The 20,045-nt window shown below is 40.8% G+C and overlaps 1 protein-coding gene across 6 annotated transcripts in view; it reads left to right on the forward strand.

Moving 5' to 3' along the window:
• TCEANC2 (transcription elongation factor A N-terminal and central domain containing 2) overlaps positions 1-19,805 on the forward strand; it is a 38,583-nt gene extending 18,778 nt beyond the window's left edge. For 4 of the 6 annotated variants that reach the window (XM_068539940.1, XM_068539939.1, XM_068539937.1 and 1 more), the window contains exons 4-5: positions 10,085-10,278; positions 17,884-19,803. In XM_068539940.1, the coding sequence (XP_068396041.1) occupies positions 10,085-10,278; positions 17,884-18,072 (383 nt within the window). In that variant the 3' untranslated portion in view covers positions 18,073-19,803. Of the gene's footprint in view, positions 1-10,084; positions 10,279-17,883 lie in introns of all 6 variants that reach the window. The other 2 variants (XM_068539942.1, XM_068539943.1) reach the window with 1 other exon arrangement.
• Positions 19,806-20,045: the final 240 nt, after the last annotated feature.

Raw genomic sequence — 20,045 nt, forward strand, 5'->3', positions numbered from 1 at the left:
TGTTTCCTCCGTCTTTGTCCCCTGTCCTCTCACAGGAGGTACTTTTCCAGAAAGCTCAGACCTCAGTCTTTGGCTGCTGCTTTAGAGCACTTAGCCAGAGAGGCCATCCACTTCTCCAGCTTAACTGAGGCCTTAATTCAGACAACTCCTGGGTATGCATCTCCTGTCCTGATCCATTTCTGAATCTTAGATTTTTAGAAATACAGTTCCAATTTACATTGCTACCATTTTCTTAAAATCTTACTAATTTACTGGGTTAAAAATAGCATCTTGTTTTCATTTGCTGTATAGAATGGATTGTTTTCTATTTGTTTATTGGCACTTTGTCCTTTTTTTGTGAATTGTTTGTGTTCTTTGTCCATTTACTGTTGAGATCTTATAGTTTTTGTTTTCTGTTTCTGAACTTTATAAATGTCAATATCATAAACATTTAAATCCGTTTAGCTACCTCAGTTTATAAACACGGAAATTCAGATTCAGAGAGATGAAGTGACTTATCCAGGGCCCTATAGTGAGTTAGCACCAGAGATGTAATGAGAACCCAGGTCTCTTGGGGCAGTGTTCTTTCTTGGTTAGCAGACTGCCATTGTGCCCTGAATCCCAGCCATATGTGCCTTTATTTTACTGGACCATCTCTGTGGGTTCTGCCATCTGCTCAAGCTCACCTCTTTTAAATCAGAATTTAGTGCCTTTTCTTGTGTACTTCAAATGGGAGTTTTCTCCTAGTATTTTCGTTTTAGTCAGTGTTTGCTCTGACATAAACTCTTTAGGTGCAAATGTCCAGCAGGCAGTTGGAGATGTAGGACTGAAGCTCAGATGAGAGATCTAGACTAAAAATATGTATTTGGAAGACATTCGCCTGGAAGCATTTGCCTAAAATCACTTAAGTGGATGAATTCTCTGAGTAAAAGAAAAGATTAAAGGGCTGAAGGATTGAGCTGGGGAGAATATCCGTGGCAGGGAAATGGGAGGAGGAAGAGGAGCCGGTGAAGAGGCAAGAGTGTAATTAGAGAGCGGAAGAGAGCCAGGGCTGTGCAGTGACACGCGGGCTGAGGAGGAGAGTGTTTTGAGAGGCAGGGGAAGTGAGTAACCTCACTGCTCTCAAGTGGTCTGGGGAGTTGAGGGCCAGCTGGGCAAAAGCCTTTGGATCTGGCACCTAATGGGGCCTCTGTGACCGAATACCTTTATTATAAAGGAAACCAGTGGGCGTGGGTATTGAGTAAATGGCTGATGAGGCAGTGGAGTTAGACCTTGCACTCAACCTGGTAGGCAAGCATGCCCCACTTCTGCAATACTGTAGATATAAATATTCTGGGAGAAGTTTTAAGTCCATCATATTGATCTGATTTTCATTTATAATTGATTAACAACAAAAAAACCTTGTACTTACAAAGTGCTTTCACATCTACGACTTCATTTGATCCATATAACAATTCTATAAGGTAAATATTATTATTTCCTCATTTTACAAATGAGAACACTGATTTCCTCATTTTACAAATGAGAACACTGAGGCTTAGAGAGTTTACAGTAACTTGCCCCAGGTCGGGAAACCAAATAATAAGCGACAAAGCTAAGGTGGACTTATGCCATGTCATGCCACCTCCTGAAACCCAAAGATGCACCCTTGTCCATGGCAAGCTCTTACTTGTCTTTTAAGACCCAGATGAAACATAATCTTCTTGGTGAAGCTAAAAATGTTTGTTGAATGAATAAATGAGTTAGTGAGTGAGTGAATGAATGGGTATGTGATTTGACTTGCCCAAGTTCATGGGATAAGTTAGTGGCAAGGAACTTTCAAATGGCCTTCTGTTCTTAGGTTGTCCCATAGATTCAGCAATCCTGAACTGCTGATAAGCTCCTGTATTCATTATCTATGAATAGTGCCATAACAAATTGCCAGAAAATTCGTGGTTTAAAAAACACAGATTTATTATCTTACATTTCTATAGGTTAGAAGTTCAGTACAGGTCTCAGTGAGCAAAAATCAAGGTGTTGGCAGGGCTACATTCCTTTCTGGAGACTCTAAGGGAGAATCTGTTTCCTTGCCTTTTCCAGTTTCTAGAAGCCACCTGCATTCTGTGGCTTGTGATTCTCTTCCTCCATCTCCAGAGGTGGCAATGGTGGGTCGAATTCTTTTCACACCTCATCTCTCTGACCCGCTCTTCTGTCTCTTCTGCCTTTAAGGACTCATGGGATTAGATTGGGCCCGCCTAGGTAATCCAGGCTCATCTCTCCATCTCGGGGTCCTTAACGTGAATCACATCTGCAAAGTCCCTTTTTCCATGGAAGGTAACATATTCACAGGTTCTGAGGATTAGGGCATGGATGTCTTTAGGGACTATTATTTTGCCTACCACAGCCCTCCAATTACTCTGTGCTCTTTCAGGTTCTATGCTTTTGTTCACTCTACTGCTTGTCAAGACTCAGGACGAGAATTGCCTCTTTCATGGTATTCCCTGGCCCGTTTGCCACCCAAATTGACTCCTCTGTCCTTTTGGCCCTCCCTTGGTTTCCCCCTTCAATACTATCTTAGGACCTGTAACACTTTGGTGCACTGTTTTTGTTCAGGTGTCTTCTCCTGTGCTTAGACCTACCTGCAGCTCCTTGAGTAAAGGGCTGTGTCTTGTTCAACATTCTATCCCGAGGTCTAGCACAGGGCCTGGTACTTACTAAGTATTTGATAATGTTTGTTAAATGAGCAAAAGACCGCTTCCTGCAGGGAATTTGTCTTAACAATGTGCTGGGATGCAGAAGCCCCGTACTCTTAAACCCAGGGGACTTGACCTAGATCATAAGACCAGCCAGTGGCACTGCTTGCTTTAACATAAACTTCATGGAGCAAATAATGACTTTTTGCAGATCATTAACTTCCTCGATGTAGCTACTGACCAGCTTGTGACCTTGGGGAAAGGTCATGGAGCCTCATTTTTTCCATCTGAATCAGGAGGAGGTAGGACTGTATGATCACTGGAGGCAACAGTATAGGGTTAATACGTGAGCTCTGCAGCCAAACTGCCTGCATTTGAAACTTGGCCCTGCTTCTTACTTGCCATGTCCTGCACAAGTTCCTTAACCTCTTAGTTCCTTAGTTCTTTACCTGTTAAACGGGGAATCATTATAGCATCTACCTCGAAGGGTGTTCTGAGAATTCCTTGACTTAAAGGTAAAGCATTCAGTGCAGTGGCTGTCATTATTGTTATCATGAAATTCCCTTTTTCATTTAAAGTTTGTCATTTTGTCTTGTTTTTTTATAGAAGAGTGTTCCCTAGGCCTCCTCTTTCCTCTTTTCCCGCCCCAGACTCAGTGCCTTCCCTGCTGTTACTCTTCCTTCTGTCACCCTCTTTCTTGCAAAGCTTGCATCCCCCAGGTCTCCTCATAGCCCCTGCCCTTCTTGGAGTGGTTTCCCTGGTGTTGGGAGAGCCTCCTGACCAGTCCAGGTGGGGCTCCTGTGGGAGTATCTGTGAGGTGTACTGCCCCCTGCAGGCCAAGAGCAGTGATTCCCTTGCCCTGGCCTGAGAGTCGAAGACTTCTGCCCTTTGGCTCTTCTGATATAGGAATATCAAGAAGGTGAACAACATTATCTCAACAGAACTTTATTAGACACTCTCTGTGTGCCAGTCCCTAATAACAGAGAGGGACAGGGTGTTGGGGCGTTAAGTATGCAGGCTCTGGGGTCAGGCTGCTGTGCTCAGATCCTGGCTTCCATGCTTACTAGCTGTGAAGCCCTGGGCAAGTTGCTTGGCTGAGCTTCTTTGTAAAAAGAGATATAATAATAGTATTTACTTCATTGTGTAATTATAAAAAATTAAATGATATAATTCCTATAAAATCTGGAGTAGTAAGCAGGAACGATTCTTAGCAATGGGTAAGAATTAGAGACTTTTCATTCAATTCTTTACAGTATAGTTCCATTATTTTGTTTGCAGTTGTGTGATTTTCCCAATCAACTGCATCCATATTCAAATGTTAGTACAAAGCCAATTTGAAAGCCAAATGTAAACTTTTTTTCTTTGTAATATAACTGTTTGATTCAGTTCAGCAAACATTTCTTGATTGTTTTGTGGTAAGGCACTATGCTGGGAGCTGGGAATGTATCTTGGAGTAAGGAGTAAGGTATGGGGTTCTGCCCCCAAGATGTTTATGTCAAGTTTAGAGGGAAAAGTGGGCATTTAAACCTTCTAGGCAGAGGGAGCAGTGTGAGCTAAGTACAGAAATGTAAGAAGGCCAGACAGCCTGACCCTATCAAGGACACGCCAACTGCTTTCTATGGCTAGAACTTAGCACCTGGAGGCCAAAGGGGTAGGAGGGCTGGGACTGAGGAGAGGAAGGAAAGAGAGATATGGTGAGAGGTATGGCCAAAGAGGTTCCAGGTCATCGAGGGCTTGAATCTATACTTAGAAATTAATTTGAGGACAGAGGAGAGAGCCATTGAAGGGCTTCTGGTAAGGGAATGATGTGATCAAATTGTGTTTTTAAAAGGTTAATTTGACTTTAATATAGAGGATGCATTGGAGAAGGCCACTCTGGGGACAAAGATTGATTAGTAAGTCATTGCAGTAGACCTGTGGAGAGGTGATGAGGACCTGAATCAGGGCAGCAGGGAGAATAAAGAGGGACGTGAGGAAAAGGAAAAGATGCAAGAAATGTTAAGGAGCCTAGGGACTTCCCTGGCGGTCCAGTGGTTAAGGCTTCGTCTTCCAATGCAGGGGGTGCGGGTTTGATCCCTGGTGGGGGAGCTAAGATCCCACATGCCTTGGGGCCAAAAAACCAAAACATGAAACAGAAACAGTATTGTAACAAAGTCAATAAAGACTTTAAAAATGGTGCACATCAAAAAAAAAATCTTTAAAAAAAAAATGTTAAGGAGCCTAAAATAATGGGTGAATGCTAGTGCCATGTGTGACAAGAAATACAGGAGGAGGGACTGAGGGGGATAATAATGAGTTCCATTTTCCATTTTAGAAGTGTTGAGCTAGAGGTGCTTGCAAAATAAGCAGGTAGAGATGTCCAGTAGGGGACTAGATATTTGGGTATTGTGCTCAGTGAGAGCCTTTAGGCTAGAGATACGTATTTGGGAGTCATCTGCTTGCAGATGGTAGTTGGACCACAGGAGTGGGTAAGATTACTCAGGGAAAACAGGTGAAGAAAGAAGAGAAGAGGCCAAGGCCAATGTCCCAGCTGGGGTTCACAGGTAATTAAAGGTTGGGCAAGGCATATACAGCCAGCAGAAGAGATGGAGAAGGAAGAGGAGAATCAGTAACAGGTGGTATCTCAAAAAGCAATGGAAGGGCTTCCCTGGTGGTGCAGTGGTTGAGAATCTGCTTGCCAATGCAGGGCACACGGGTTCGAGCCCTGGTCTGGGAAGATCCCACATGCCGCGGAGCAAGTGGGCCCGTGAGCCACAATTACTGAGCCTGAGCATCTGGAGCCTGTCCCCTGCAACAGGAGAGGCTGCGATAGTGAGAGGCCCGCGCACCGCGATGAAGAGTGGCCCCCGTTTGCCACAACTAGAGAAAGCCCTCGCACAGAAACGAAGACCCAACACAGCCATAAATAAATAAATTAAAAAAAAAAAAAGAAAATTCTTAAAAAAAAAAAAAGCAATGGAAGAGACTATTTCAGAAGGAAGAAAGCAGCAGTGTCAGATGCCACAGAGGTATCAAGTAATGTCACGATGGAAAAGGTCCATTGGATTCGACAAGAAGAAGGACTCTCTGTGGAACTTGTGCATCTTCATTTCTTGTATATAAAGGTGGATCAACGGTGCCTGTCTTGGGGAGAGAAAAGGATAAGGTGGGGAACACATGAAGGGAAGGATCTCTATTCCAAAGAAACCTGAATGCACTTCTAGTATAGCATAGCCCGTGCTGTTAGGATTGCTTACAGGTTGAGCCAGCCCATGAGATTGTGAGCTGGACTGCATAGATACATACAGTCCCACTGCTCAGAGGAGACCCTTGTTAATAATTTCATTATAAATTCTTTTAGACTCTTTTTCTCTGTGTATAAACAAATATATGTGTTTGTTTATGTATATATATACAAATGTAATTTTAAAAATAAATATTGGCTTATACTGTGCGTGCTCTTCTGAGAACCTGAGTAAAGTAATCATCTTTCCATGTTGCTACACGTAGAGCTATTGCAGTCTTTAATGGCTGCCAAGTATTCATTGTTTGAATGGACTATAATTCATTTAACAAATTGGACCCTTAATGGTGAGCTTGTAGGTTGTTTTTAACTTTTTGCTGCTGTACACAGTACTGTAATGAATATTTTTATACATGAATCTTCTTTGCACACTTTGGCAGGGTGAGTGTAGGTTAAATTCCAGGGACTGTGTCTCATTCATGTCTGTATCCTCAGCACCAGGCATTAAGTAGGTGCTCTGTAAAAGTATTAAAATGCCCTGAATTTAGGTCTTTGAGGTCCTGCAGTATCTCATTTACCTTTGTGTTTTTACCATCCACAACAGTGACCAACAGCACAAAAAATTGTTTTCTGAATGAATAATCTCAAGGATATGGAGAACTCCAGCCAGAAAAGGAAAGTGTTGAGTAGTGACTTCAGCTTTAAGTGGCATGTGTTTCAGAAGCACCTCACTAAGCATCGCTAGCTAGGAAGCACCTTGAGATATTTCTAATGAGGGCGCTGCGTTCCTCCCCTTCGCCTTCCTCCTTGTGATGAGTGTTGATGTACTTCTTTCCCTGGTCAGTAGAAAGACTAGATAAAAATTCTTGGGAGGTAATTGGATAGAGAGAGAAGTTAAAGAATCTTGTCTTCCCTTCAAAGTTACCTCCAGCATGCTCTTCACAGGACCTTTAAAGCAGGGACAGTTTCTTGTTCAGCCCTGCATGACTAGTACCTAGGGTACCCAGTACAAAGAGTAGGCCTTCAGTCGACATGTGAGGAGTAAATAAATCAAGCAAGTGTTGAGCTATGCAGTTGGTGTCATCTGAGAAATTTTCTAAATGTTTTGACCATTTTCCCAAAATTGAATTCTTTTCCATTCCCTTTTGTTCATTGATGCCTCTTTTATTGTATATTAATTTTTATATACAATAGGGTTTGTTCCTGAGCTTAATTAATTATTTATTTATTTATTTATTTATGGCCGCGTTGGGTCTTTGTTGCTACGCACGGGCTTTCTCTAGTTGTGGCGATCAGAGACTGCTCTTCGTTGCAGTGCGCAGGCCTCTCATTGCGGTGGCTTCTCTTGTTGTAGAGCACGGGCTCTAGGCGTGCAGGCTTCAGTAGTTGCGGCGCGTGGGCTCAGTAGTTGTGGTGCACGGACTTAGTTGCTCTGCGGTATGTGGGATCTTCCCAGACCAGGGCTCGAACCCGTGTCCCCTGCATTGGCAGGTGGATTCTTAATCACTGCACCACCAGGGAAGTCCCCTGAGCTTCACTTTTTATTCCACAGATCTATCCATCTGTTTTTTTGGTGCCAGTCCATATAATTTTAGTTGCTTTATAATATGTTCCAATAGTGTATAAGGCTAGTTATACCTCATAATACATAAGAGTATTTTTTGCTATTACCCATTTGTTTTTCTAAAATAAGTCTAAAGCTATTTGGATGTATTCTAATAAAAGCAGCCTACTGAGATTTTTTAAATTGTAATTACATTAAACCTACAAATTAATTTCTGTATTGACATCTCTGTACTGGTCTTTCCATCATATAATATGGTATATTTTCCCCTTTCATTCATATTTTCTGTTATATATTTTAGTAAAAACATATGTATTTCCTCATCTGGGTTTCTCATTCCCCAACATTTACCAAACACCCACTCTCCCGACCCCCTCTCCTGCCCCTGTTTTCTGCTGGAGATACAAAGATTAACGTGTCACAGCTCTTGCCCTCAAGGAGCTCTCTTTGGTGGGCAAGAGAGATAACTGATCAGATAATTACAACTAATTGTAATAGTTATTGTGATGAACAGGAGCATGAGGTGCTAAGGAAGCACAGAAGAGAGGTACCAGCCAAGACTGGGGGTTATTATATTAAGGAAGACTTCCTGGAGAAGGGGACTCCTGAACTGAGTCTTAAAGGCAGAATGTAAGTTAACCAGATGAAGAGAGAAGAAGGAATATTCCAGGCAGACAAAATGCTCATTGGAGTATATGTTCAAAAGTAAAGAGGTGAGAAAAATATTGAAGTGTCTTAGGAGCTGCAAGTAGCTAGAGTATCAGATGACAGTGGGGTAATAGCTGGAAATGAAGCTAGAAGGTAGATGGGAAGGTGGCAGATTGTGCAGGTACTTGTGTGACTAGATAAGAATTTGGATATAGGATTGAAAGATTTAAGTGGTGGAGTGTAATGGTCAGATTAATGTTTTAAAAAGTATCCCTGAAAGAGAAAATAATAAAGTTAAATAAAGGCCACTCTGGCTGCAGTGTGGAAGGTGGCATTAAGGGTTCCAGACTTTGGCTGAGAGGACAGTCAGGCTGCTGGAGTCATCTGGAGGCAACATGCCCTAAGGCAAGGTCAGTGGTGATGGGGATGGAGTTTGAGTGGTTCCAGAGCTATTAAGGAGATAGGCACATACACAAGCAGCACATGGGCATGCAACCCCCTCTTGTTAATGAGTTACTAAGTGGTTTATGGTTTTTACTAGTTTAAGCATGATTTTCCCCCTATTATACTCTGACTGTTTATTGCTGACATAAAAAAGCTATTGATTTTTTTTTTTAAAGTATACCTATCTTATATTCTAACACTTTTTGAACTTTAATTCTAAATGTTTACTTGATTTCTTTGGCTTTTCTATGTGTTTATTTTTATCTAAGTACTTTTGCATATGATATTTTTTGACCCTTTCCTCTTTTTCCATTTTTATTATGAAAATCTCAAACATTCACAGAAATAAAGAGAACAGTACAAACCCCCATAGGCCTTTCACCTACATTCAGTAACTATTAAGGTTTGGTCGCATTCACTTTATCTTTCCCTTTTTTGTGTTTTTGTGCTGTTACTGAAGTATTTTAAAGCAGAAGCTCAGACCTTTTGTCATTTCAGCTCTACATACTTCAGTATGCATCTCTAAAAAATATGGATGTTTTCTTACATAGCTACAATGCCATCATCATGCTCAACAAAATCAACGATAATTCTTTGATATAATTTAATAACCAGTGTATATTCGTATTTCTTGTTTATCTCAAAATATATTTTAATTAGTTTATTCCAATCAGGATTTGGATCACACATCACATTTGATAGTTTGGACTCAAAAGACTCTTTTAATCTTTAGCAATCCATAACCTTACTCCCTTTTTTTAAAAGTGCCATTGATGATTGAATGTTGTCCTGTAGAATGTCCCACATTCTGGATTTGTCTCTTAGGCTATAATTTAACTTATTCCTCTGTCTCATATTTTCTGTAAGCTGGAGGTTAGCTTTGAATGACTAGTTACTAGGGTTATGGTTCATCTTTTCCTTGGGAGGAGGGTGCAAGACTACTTCATAGGTAGGGCTGTGAAGTACTACCTCTATCTGATAGTGCCACTCTTAGGGATGCTAAGATTGGTCAGTGGAGATGATGACACCTCACCTTTCCATTGTACATTTCCCCATCAACTTTTCATTGACTGATTTCATCCACTGTTGATTGTCACCTGAATGAATTATTTCATCATGGACCACAAAATTTTTTAAAATTCTGTCAATTTTATCACATTTATTAGCTGAATAAAGAACATTCTGTCAATAACTAGGACTGTTTGGTTGTCCTGAAATATAATATGTACTGAAGAGACAAGATAAATGCTTAATTCATTTTCTTTTATTGCAATTTTTGGATTAAGGAGTTGGTACCTTAGGTGTTCCATTTTAAGTATCTATTGATCGTGCTTCTGTTTTATGACTTATTTCATTGGCTAGCCCAGTGATTCTCCCCCAGTGATTATCTTGTTATCTCAGCCTTTGAGAAACAAGTCTTCATTTGCACAAGAGCCTTTACATCCTTAGGTGTGTGAATGACTTGCTAAGTGCCACACATTAGTCCTTCCAGTTCTGTACTTTTCAGAAGAATACAGAACAATCTTTTCTTTGGTTTCTGTTCTCTTGTTCCAGGTCACGCTGTGAACAAGATGCGTCAACACTCAGATTCAGAAGTGGCTTGTCTTGCCAGAGAAGTTTACACTGAGTGGAGAACTTTCATTGAAAAACACGTGGATAGACCTTCTATAGAAGTCCGAAGTGATTCCAAAACCGAGACATTTAGGAAAAACGCCCAGAAATTACTCTCGGAAGCCTTGGAATTGGAGGTAATGTCCTGGTTGGAATGTGATGACTAGGTACTCTGGGTTAAATGACCTTCATATTTTCATAATGAACTTTCATAGTCTTAAGTGCTATGGCTTTATTCTAACTTTGTTTTCAAAGATTCTGGATTTGTAAACATTCTGGGGGACAGTATTGTATAAAGAGTGCAGGCTTTGGAACTAGCAAGACATGGATTAAAACCCTGGCTCCAGTATGTGCTGGTTGTGACACCTTAGGCAAATCTCTTAACATTTCAGAGACTTGATTTTTTATCCGTGAAATGAAGATTATAATTCCTAACCTAAGATTATTGGAAAGATTAAATGAACCATATATACAAAAGAATAGGATAGTGCCTGGTGGTTAGAAGTCACTTAATGAATGTTGGTTCCTTCCCATTTAAAATTCTTACCCTAACAAATACCATATGATATCACTTATATATGGAATCAAAATATGACACAAATGAACTTATTTACAAAACAGAAACAGACCCACAGACACAGAAAGCAAACTTATGGTTACCAAAGGGGAAAGGGGTTAGGGGAGGGATAATTAGAAGTTTGGGATTAGCAGATAAAAACTACTATATACAAAATAAATAAACAGCAAGGTCCTACCATATAGCACAGGGAACTATATTCAATATCCTGTAATAAACCATAATGGAAAAGAATATGAAAAAGAATATATATATATACACACATATATATATATATATATGTGTGTATATATATATAAAACTGAATCAGTTTTCTGTACACCAGAAACTAACACAGCATTGTAAATCAACTCTACTTCAATAAAAATAAATAAATAAAATTCTTTCCGTTTCCACTGAAGCAAAAATTCTGAGATGGACTCTGTTACGGAATATCAATGGCAAAATAAATAGCTGTCTTTTGAAAAGACTGTACTCCATTTTTGGTCAGCACTCATACCTTTAGTTCTAATGCATATAGTCAATTGCGCAATCCCTATCATCTTCATGACCAACAGTTAGATGGTGTTAGCGGTTTGAGGTACACATGCTGGAAGAATTTTTGCTCGTTAGCAATAATATTAATCATCATCATCAAATAAATCTTATAGGTCAATTAATATTCTGGAAAAATCAGACATACAACATCCATATTTTTTCCTCTTCTCAGGGTATCCCTAATAATGTATCCTTAAAGAATAACTTAATATTATTAACAAAAGAAGCAATTCAGAAGTCTGATTTAAATACTAGATCTGTCACTGCATTCTCTGAAAAAATATTTTAACCTTTCTATCTCTATTATGTATCCACAAAAGAAAGGCAAATGGGCTTGTGGTATATTATTTACTTTTTAAAAATAAAGTTTTGGGTTTTTTAATACAAACTTATGATAGAAAATGAAAAAATATGGAAAGGAAAAATAAGATCACCATTGAACCTACCATCCAGACATAGTCTTGTTAACATTTTGGTGCATCTCCTGTTTGGTAAATTATTGTAGCTCTTTCTTTTTTTTTTTTAATAAACTTATTTATTTATTTGTATTTTTGGCTGCGCGTGGGCTTTCTCTAGTTGCAGTGAGCGGGGGCTACTCTTCGTTTCGGTGCGCGGGCTTCTCATTGTGGTGGCTTCTCTTGTTGCGGAGCATGGGCTCTAGGCACGCGGGCTTCAGTAGTTGTGGCACGTGGGCTCAGTAGTTGTGGCTTGCGGGCTCTAGAGCGCGGGCTCAGTAGTTGTGGCACACGGGCTTAGTTGCTCCGTGGCATGTGGGATCTTCCCGGACCAGGGCTCAAACCCGTGTCCCCTGCATTGGCAGGTGGATTCTTAACCACTGCACCACCGGGGAAGTCCCTGTAGCTCTTTCAATGAATACTGGGCAAGTTATGATTATCCCAGACTTATTAAGAGCCAGTTATGTACCAACTGTTCCATAAGATATTTTTATTGATTATTTAAATAACATTGCAGAAAATTGACAATTATTCACATTTATGTTGTATTTTTAATCTTGATCAATATCAGTTAGTGTCATTTTGTATATACTTTTCTATATATTTCTATTCTTATATTTATAATTTTTAATGTCCATTTGATGGTTCAGTGAATTAATATACTGTAAGTTTGCTTAACTTTTCCTAAGAAAGTATTAATATGAATATTAAGCCCTTGGAAGAGAGAAAAAAATATAAAGGTTGTAAGTCTAATTTTCTGGAGTATCGATTAGCCAACAAGACTTGCTATTTGATGTTTTAAAAGAAGTTTATTTTTTAAATAAACCAAAATTATTGCAGAAACATAGAGTGTGGGTATATAATATGTAGTTAATGTGGTAGTAAATACCAGTTCCCTGTGGTATCTTTTTAAGTAAATGATAATAACGAAGCTATGCTTGTAAGGATTAATGAGCAGTTTGCCTGCTATATTAAACTCAATAATAATTATCCTTTTAGTTTATCCATTAATTATCCTTTAACTGGCACATCAAGTGGTAAGCACTCAAGTGTTACAAAGCAAAGTTAAAAAAGTGTGATACATTCGTTAGTGCTTTCCAGTGTAATTGGAAAAAATATCAGATTAAGCATAGTTGAATGGTTTTGTTCCCAAAGAGTAAATTTTGAAAATTAAAAGTGTGCATCTTAGCCATCTTCCTTGGCCGAAGAAAATCAATCTGTTTTCCCTGCATAAACAACATTTTATAGTATTTTCTTATCAGTTTGGTATGTCAGAAAATATAAATACAGACACTTTTTACATAAAGTTAACTCTTAGCACCCATCATCATCTGAAACATTTTCATATTAGGGCAAATCAGTGAACCATCTAATCCAGTATCTGGTCTTCGACAGTATCCAATGTTGAGTGCATTCAAATCAGACATCAGATCTCCATAAATGTACTTTATCAGGCAGTAGTAAACCATTGGGTAAGTTATTGGCCCAATAACTAAAAAACTTTTGCAATTTGATCTTAGCATGTGTTTTTTCAAATCCACTCATTACATTTTTATAGAAAATAATGTTTCTGTTATTTGTTTGGTCTTATCCTTTAGTAGTGAAAGCCACAGATAAAGAATATACACACACAGCCCAAAAGTGCATCTCTTTATTACTCTACAGATCTTGCTTTCCAGATTCATGGATTGTTTCCTTGTTCTTGGAATAAAGGAATAGATGAATAAAAACTCCATTGTTGAGACCCACACTCCATTCCCCTTTACTTTCTCCCTTCCAGATCGTCTTTGTTCTTCCCTGTCTTTTAGATCTTTCCTCATATGAACGTCCCCTGTGGTGTCATTCTCTTACTTCCCCTTCCTCATTATCCACTCTCCTTCCTACCTCACGGCCTGTGATCATTTTCCTATTATGTCATTTAAAAAAAATGAATCTGATTCTCAAAGTGAGCCTGTTATCGTTAAGAGTTATGAAACACTGGCTGGTTGGCCCAGTTGGTTGTCAGATGGTGCTAATGAGATCCAGGTCAGGGGTACATCCCCATATGGGACTGTTAGTTTTTTTTTGTTTAATGGCCTCAGACTGTACCTCTGGCTTTGACCAACTCTTTAATAAATGTATTCAAGTGGTCAAAAAGGAGTGTGGGTATATATGTACAAATCCAATCATGCTATTGGAAAACGCATACAAAGTTTGCTTCTAGTGGATATTCAATTCACCAAATGTTTAGTTCTACTACTACTAGTGCCAGAGGAGAATGCAAACATGAATGAATTGCAGTCCTTATCCTAAGAAAGCTTACTGTCTCCTGACTAAGAGCCTGTAAATGACTGACTAAATATGAGGCAGGATGAAATATGTCTGAAATAGTGTTACTAGCAAGTGGTATAAACACACAAAGGACAGAACAATGAAATCTGATGGGGAAATCTGGGAAGGTTTCATGAAAAAGAAAGCACTTGAACTGGCCTTTGAAAGAGTGGTTGGATTTTGCTAACTAGAAAATACATATAAAATAGAAACATATTTCATATTTCATATGCTATGTATAGGATGTTACTGAAAGAGCAGGAAAGGAGGGAGGTATATGTGGGGAAAGAGGAAATTCATTTCACAAATATTTACTGAGCACTTAATATGTGCCAGTACCTATGCTACTAGGCATGGGGAGTTTAGAAGTGGATCCAAAATGGTACCAGCCCTGGAGGGGCTCACAATCTTCTGAGGGAAGTAGGCAAATGAATAGTTACAATACAGTGGGAAGTTCTGCACTTAAGGTAAACACATGAAGAAGAGCTTCTTCCCTTGTTTTTAAAGAGCTTACAGATGTGGCAAACATCACTAATTGATTATGGCACCATTTCTTCTGAGTTCAGAATCCTTGACAAAAGACAGCTCTGGGTGGATGTGTTTTATATCTTCACCCAGCTATTGCCAGTTTGTCCAGGATTGGACAACTGAATACCACATACTCAACTCACAGGTACAAATAGATAAGGAAGGCAAATCAGATTCTCTGTCTCTGGGAAATTGAACTAGGAAATACCAAGAAGCAACAGTGGGAGTTTTGAAACAGAAGGGATATTGGAGGAGTTATGAGGAAGCAGAAGCTATGGGTAGAGTTGTGTAGAATAGGGGGAGAGAATAAGGCAGTTAGAATTGATAGTCAGTAAAAAAAAAACAAATGTAGAGGAACAAAAACATGTGAAAAAGAGACCAGGCAAATCATGAGAGACACAGAGAAAGGATATGGTCCATAAATAAATCCCTTGTTTTCTTACAGCATTCTCGTTCCCATTCATACACATGTATCTCATAGTAAATCCCCTTTTTCTCAAGGTCTCAGTAAGGCTCTGGTCCTTTCACCCAAAAGGGCTTACCTAAATTATCAGATTAGAACCCATTGGGAAGGACTCTCAACTTGGGTAGGTTTGGATTATCCAAAGGCAGTTATAAGGTAGGCATTCTTCACTTTGTTCAATGAACATGTTATACACAAGGATGCATGATGAATCATTTTCCCTTATGGTATACATTTTAATATTACAAATGTTTTTCTTCATTTCTTCATTCCGATTGGCCTTCATTTAACAAGAAGCATGCATGAGAATTGTTAGCTACTTGCTTCTTATTCCCATCACATTGCTGGTATAGCACCTATCCTGCTGCCCCTTGGTTTTCTGTGTACATGCCTCTCCTTTCTAGGTTGTGACTTCTTAGAGGGTAGGGGGTCAGGTGTTTTCTGCTTGGGTGTCTCTAATACCTAGATCAGACCATACTCAGAGTAGCGACTCAGTAACTATTTGCTGAATGAAGTATGAATAAGTATCCAGTTCTGTGAATTTCAAGGCACTCTCAAGGTTCTTTTTTTATATATACTACAGTTTGATGGAATGGCCATGACTTATTTTTGCAAATGCACACATACCCTTCTTCCCCTAACAACCACTCCCCTCAAAAAAAGAAAATTAAAAAAAAAAAAGCCTTTTTTCTTGCCTGTCATATTAAGTGAATCTCTAAACAGTCAGTGACTAACCATCCTCACACTGGGACGAGGAACCCTCATTGGGGTGAGGAGCCTCTTTTGCAAACGTTGCTGGACAAATGCTGGGCAGACGGCCAGCCACCCTTATAGCCTTGTAAAGTAGTCTGGCACCCGGGCTGCCTCAGGCTGGGGGCTAGTTCAGTGCCCACCCAGGAGGCCATGAAAAGCTCGAGGAGTCTGGGTTCTGGAGAGCCATGGCACCACGTCCACTCACTCCAGCACCAGCCTTGGAGATAATCAGTCAGTCATCAGGACCCCAAACTTCCCTGAACACCTTTTGTCTGTTACACCTAGGCAGATGTCTGGACCTGGATATTCATTCTCTCTCTCCCTTTCTCTCTCTCTCTCTCAGTCCTGTTCTGTTCCCTGCGTGGTCCTCATTTCTTCCAGGTTTCTTTATTATATTCGTTTTGGTCTGCTGGTCTCTCTCTTTTGTTAGGACACATCAGATGTCCGGTGATCCTTTTTTTATTTTGGTGCATTTTTTCCTTAAGCTTTTCCTTTTTAAAATATAAGTATAGTACATATATGGAAAAGCACACGAAAGATGTATGTACAGCTCACTGAATTCATCACCAAGCAAGTGCCCACCTCACCTGGCCTGATCCTACTCATTCTCCAGGTCTCACGTCAAATGCCATTCCCTCCTGAGGCCAGGAGCTGCCCTCCTGGGTCGGGTCCCTTTGCTGTAGCTCTGTGCCCCAGAACTCGCTCCTTTCCTCTTTCCCAGCCCTCGGTACACTTGCAATCCCTGCTTCTATCTGTCTCCAGCCAACCCGTGCTCTCTGTGGAGTCAAGAGCGTGTTGACCTTGTTCACTGCTCTTTCCTCAGCCCAGGCAAATAGTGCTGAGTTAAGTATTTGAATGTGTGGTAGGGTAGGGAGGGAAAGAGTGAAGGGAAAAAAGCAAGTGAGAGAGAAATTTGTTTCCTGTTTTCAAGGAACTCACTCTCAGGGAAGACAAACTCAAAAAAATAGATCATTATAATATGTTATGAAAATGACTGAGGGAAGCTCGGGACACTGTGGCAGCCCCAAGGGGAACTTGCAGTCCTTTAAACTAGGATTTGCTTTTTTTGCTTTTTGTTTTTTAGCTAAGCTTTGACATACAAATAGGAATGAGTTTCCTAGGGAAATTGCGCCTTGCTGAGGAAACGTGTACCTGTGCAGAGGCGTAGAGGTGTGTAAAAGCAGCTGAGGTTGTTCAGGCTGGGCCGGGGTCAGGACCAGGGAGGCGAATAGTGAGCGATGCGCCTGGAAAGGAACGAAGTGAGGGGGTCCCTGACCAGCAACCCGGTCTGGCCTGGATCCAGATCATGTGGGCAAAAGTCTCAGACCTGTCCTGCTTTCTTTAGGCCTGTGACTTCAGGAGGGCTTGGGCCTGAGCCAGACCACCCCAGAATTGCCACAGGTCCTATCCTCTAGGCCCCTTTCTGCTTAGCTGACCCTGCAGAGGTCTCTCCAGACTCAGCTGGTCTCTCAGAAAGTTAAGGGGGCAGTGAGTATGGTGAAAGGGAAGAAACATGGGTGTTGGAGTCGGGGGCTCCGAGTCAGAGTCCCAACTCTGCCTCTTTAATAGTTGTAAGATCTGGAGCATTCCTTTACCTTTGAACCTGTTTCCTCATCTATAAAATGAGGTAATAGGAGTTGTGAGCAGTAAATGTGAAAAGTGATTAATAAACTGCTTTACACGCATATTAGGATCCAGACCCAGTGTTTTTAAAATGCTGTAAGGGGTTAAAAGGCACTTAAAAAACAAACAAACAAACAAAAAAGTATAAACTGTTATACTGATTTATTATCCTTGGTCTTCGTTTCCTGGTTGGTAAAGTACAGGGCCCAGGGCCCAGAACCCATTGCTTGGTTCAAGCCAGTTTCCTGTTATAATGGCAAATATTACCACCCGGCAGGGGTTGTGAATGAGGTCCCTGTCACAAAGCACATGGCCTTGTTCCTTAATTGCCAGGGTGGAATTAATTTGCTCTTCCTGTTTCTTTTGTGACAGGAAGTAGATGTCCTTGAATTTCAGTTGATTAATGGAGGCCTTTGAGCAAAGTGCTCCAGCCTCTCTTGCTTTTAATCCTTATGCAATGCAAGACCCTAATTTGATAATTTTGCTGTTTTTTTAGATGGATCACCTACTGGTTGAAAATATTGAACGGGAAACGTTTCATCTCTGCTCCCGCCTCATTAATGGGCCATACCGGCGGACAGTGAGAGCCCTGGTCTTCACATTAAAGCATCGAGCTGAAATCCGGGCTCAGGTGAAGAACGGCACGCTGCCAGTCGGCACGTTTGTACAGACCCACAAAAAGTGACCTGAGGATGGTTCCAACCCTGGGCTGGGCAGAAAGGAAAATGGGCCTTTCTCTGCCATTCAAAGACTCTTTTGAGTTTGGGCGATGGCTGATGCTGGCGGTGCTGAATTTTCCCATGGTGCCATTCCTTCAGACAGAGGATACAGAGAGCCCCGGGAGACAGACCTGCAGGAAATGCTTCATTAGCTGGAGTGCGCTGGTGCTGCCTAACAGGATGTGCGCTTGCTGTCGCTAGGAAGCGCAGTACGGTTGCCATCACCCAACACAGTGAAAGGGTGACGGATTCCACTGTGAATATGCCAGGGACACCTCTAAACTTCCCCCGTGTCAGGCAGATGAAGTTACTACTTTATTTTGCCACCCTGCAGGTAACTGAAACTCAATTACCACAGCTGCTCACTCGGTTCCATCCCCCTGAGTTTAGATAGCTCCAGTGCCTCTCAGAACTCCCCTGTCTGTTCTCTTTGCTCTACCCCAGGGGTGAGCCTGCCGGAGCCCGCCAACTACCCCTTCTTTCCAGAACTCACTTATCTGAACGTTTCAGCTCTCCCTGGAAGACCTTCTGCGTTGGTCTCCAGAGCCCCCATGCTGAGGCTTCTAATGAGGAACTGGCCTGAAGCATCCCCACACCTTGGGGTTTATTTGAATATGTTGGCTCTCTCGGTTTAGGGCTCTGTAGAAGATACCTAATGAAATTGCTCTTGAAATGAATTATTGTAGGAGAAAAATTATATACATATGTATTTTCAAATGAAATACCCGTATATAGACTTGCTTGAACAATTATGTAAGTGATATTTGCTTTTTTAAAAAAGTAATAATAAACTGGGGCTTTTTTGTCCCTAAAACCAAAGGTATGGTTTGTTCACTGAAAAGTGTTTTGGGTTGAGAAAGAGTATAGTTGGTGAAAATAAAGAATGATTGGACAGGAATTTGAGGGAGATAACAAGACCCAAAGAAGGTTTTTTAGGTTAGGGGAGCCTGGAGCATGTTTGTAATCTGAAAAGAAGGAGCCAGTAGAAAGGGAGAGATTTAGGGAATTCCCTGGCAGTCCAGTGGTTAGGACTCTGTGCTTCCACTGCTGGGGGCCCGGGTTCGATCCCTGGTCGGGGAACTAAGATCCTGCAAGCCTCACAGTGCAGCCAAAAAAAAAAAAGGGAGAGATTTAAAATCCAGAAAAAGAAGAGATGGATTAAAAAGGAAGGACACCCTCTCTCTCACACTCACACACACACTCACCTTTTTTCTGACACTCTTTTGACAGTAAGTTACATACATCACAGATCTTTACCCCAAATGACCGATAAACAAGAAATGATGCTTAGGGACTTCTCTGGTGGCACAGTGGATAAGACTCCGCTCTCCCAATGCAGGGGGCCTGGGTTTAATCCCTGGTCAGGGAACTAGGTCCCACATGCATGCTGCAACTAAGAGTTCACATGCCACAACTAAGGAGCCAGTGAGCCGCAACTAAGGAGCCTGCCTGCTGCAACTAAGACCCGGTGCAACCAAATAAATATTAAAAAAAAGAAAAAGAAATGATGCTTAACCTCAAAAATATTCAAGAAAATGCAAAATAAAGCAATAATACAATGCCATTTTTCACCGATAAAACTGGAAAACATTTTAAATTAGGACACAGGGAGGGGGAAGGGTAAGCTGGGATGAAGAGAGTAGCACTGACATAGTATATATGTCATAGTATATATACTACCAAATGTAAAATAGATAGCTAGTGGGAAGCAGCTGCATAGCACAGGGAGATCAGCTCCGTGCTTTGTGGCCACCTAGAGGGGTGGGATAGGGAGGGTGGGAGGGAGACGCAAGAGGGAGGAGATATGGGGATATACGTATAAGTATAGCTGATTCACTTTGTTATAAAGCAGAAACTAACACACCATTGTAAAGCAGTTATACTCCAATAAAGATGTTAAAAAAAAATAAAATGCCAACTTCTGGTGAAGATGTGGGGA

This window comes from Eschrichtius robustus, chromosome 3 (genome assembly GCF_028021215.1).
Source record: "Eschrichtius robustus isolate mEscRob2 chromosome 3, mEscRob2.pri, whole genome shotgun sequence".
NCBI lineage: Eukaryota > Metazoa > Chordata > Mammalia > Artiodactyla > Eschrichtiidae > Eschrichtius > Eschrichtius robustus.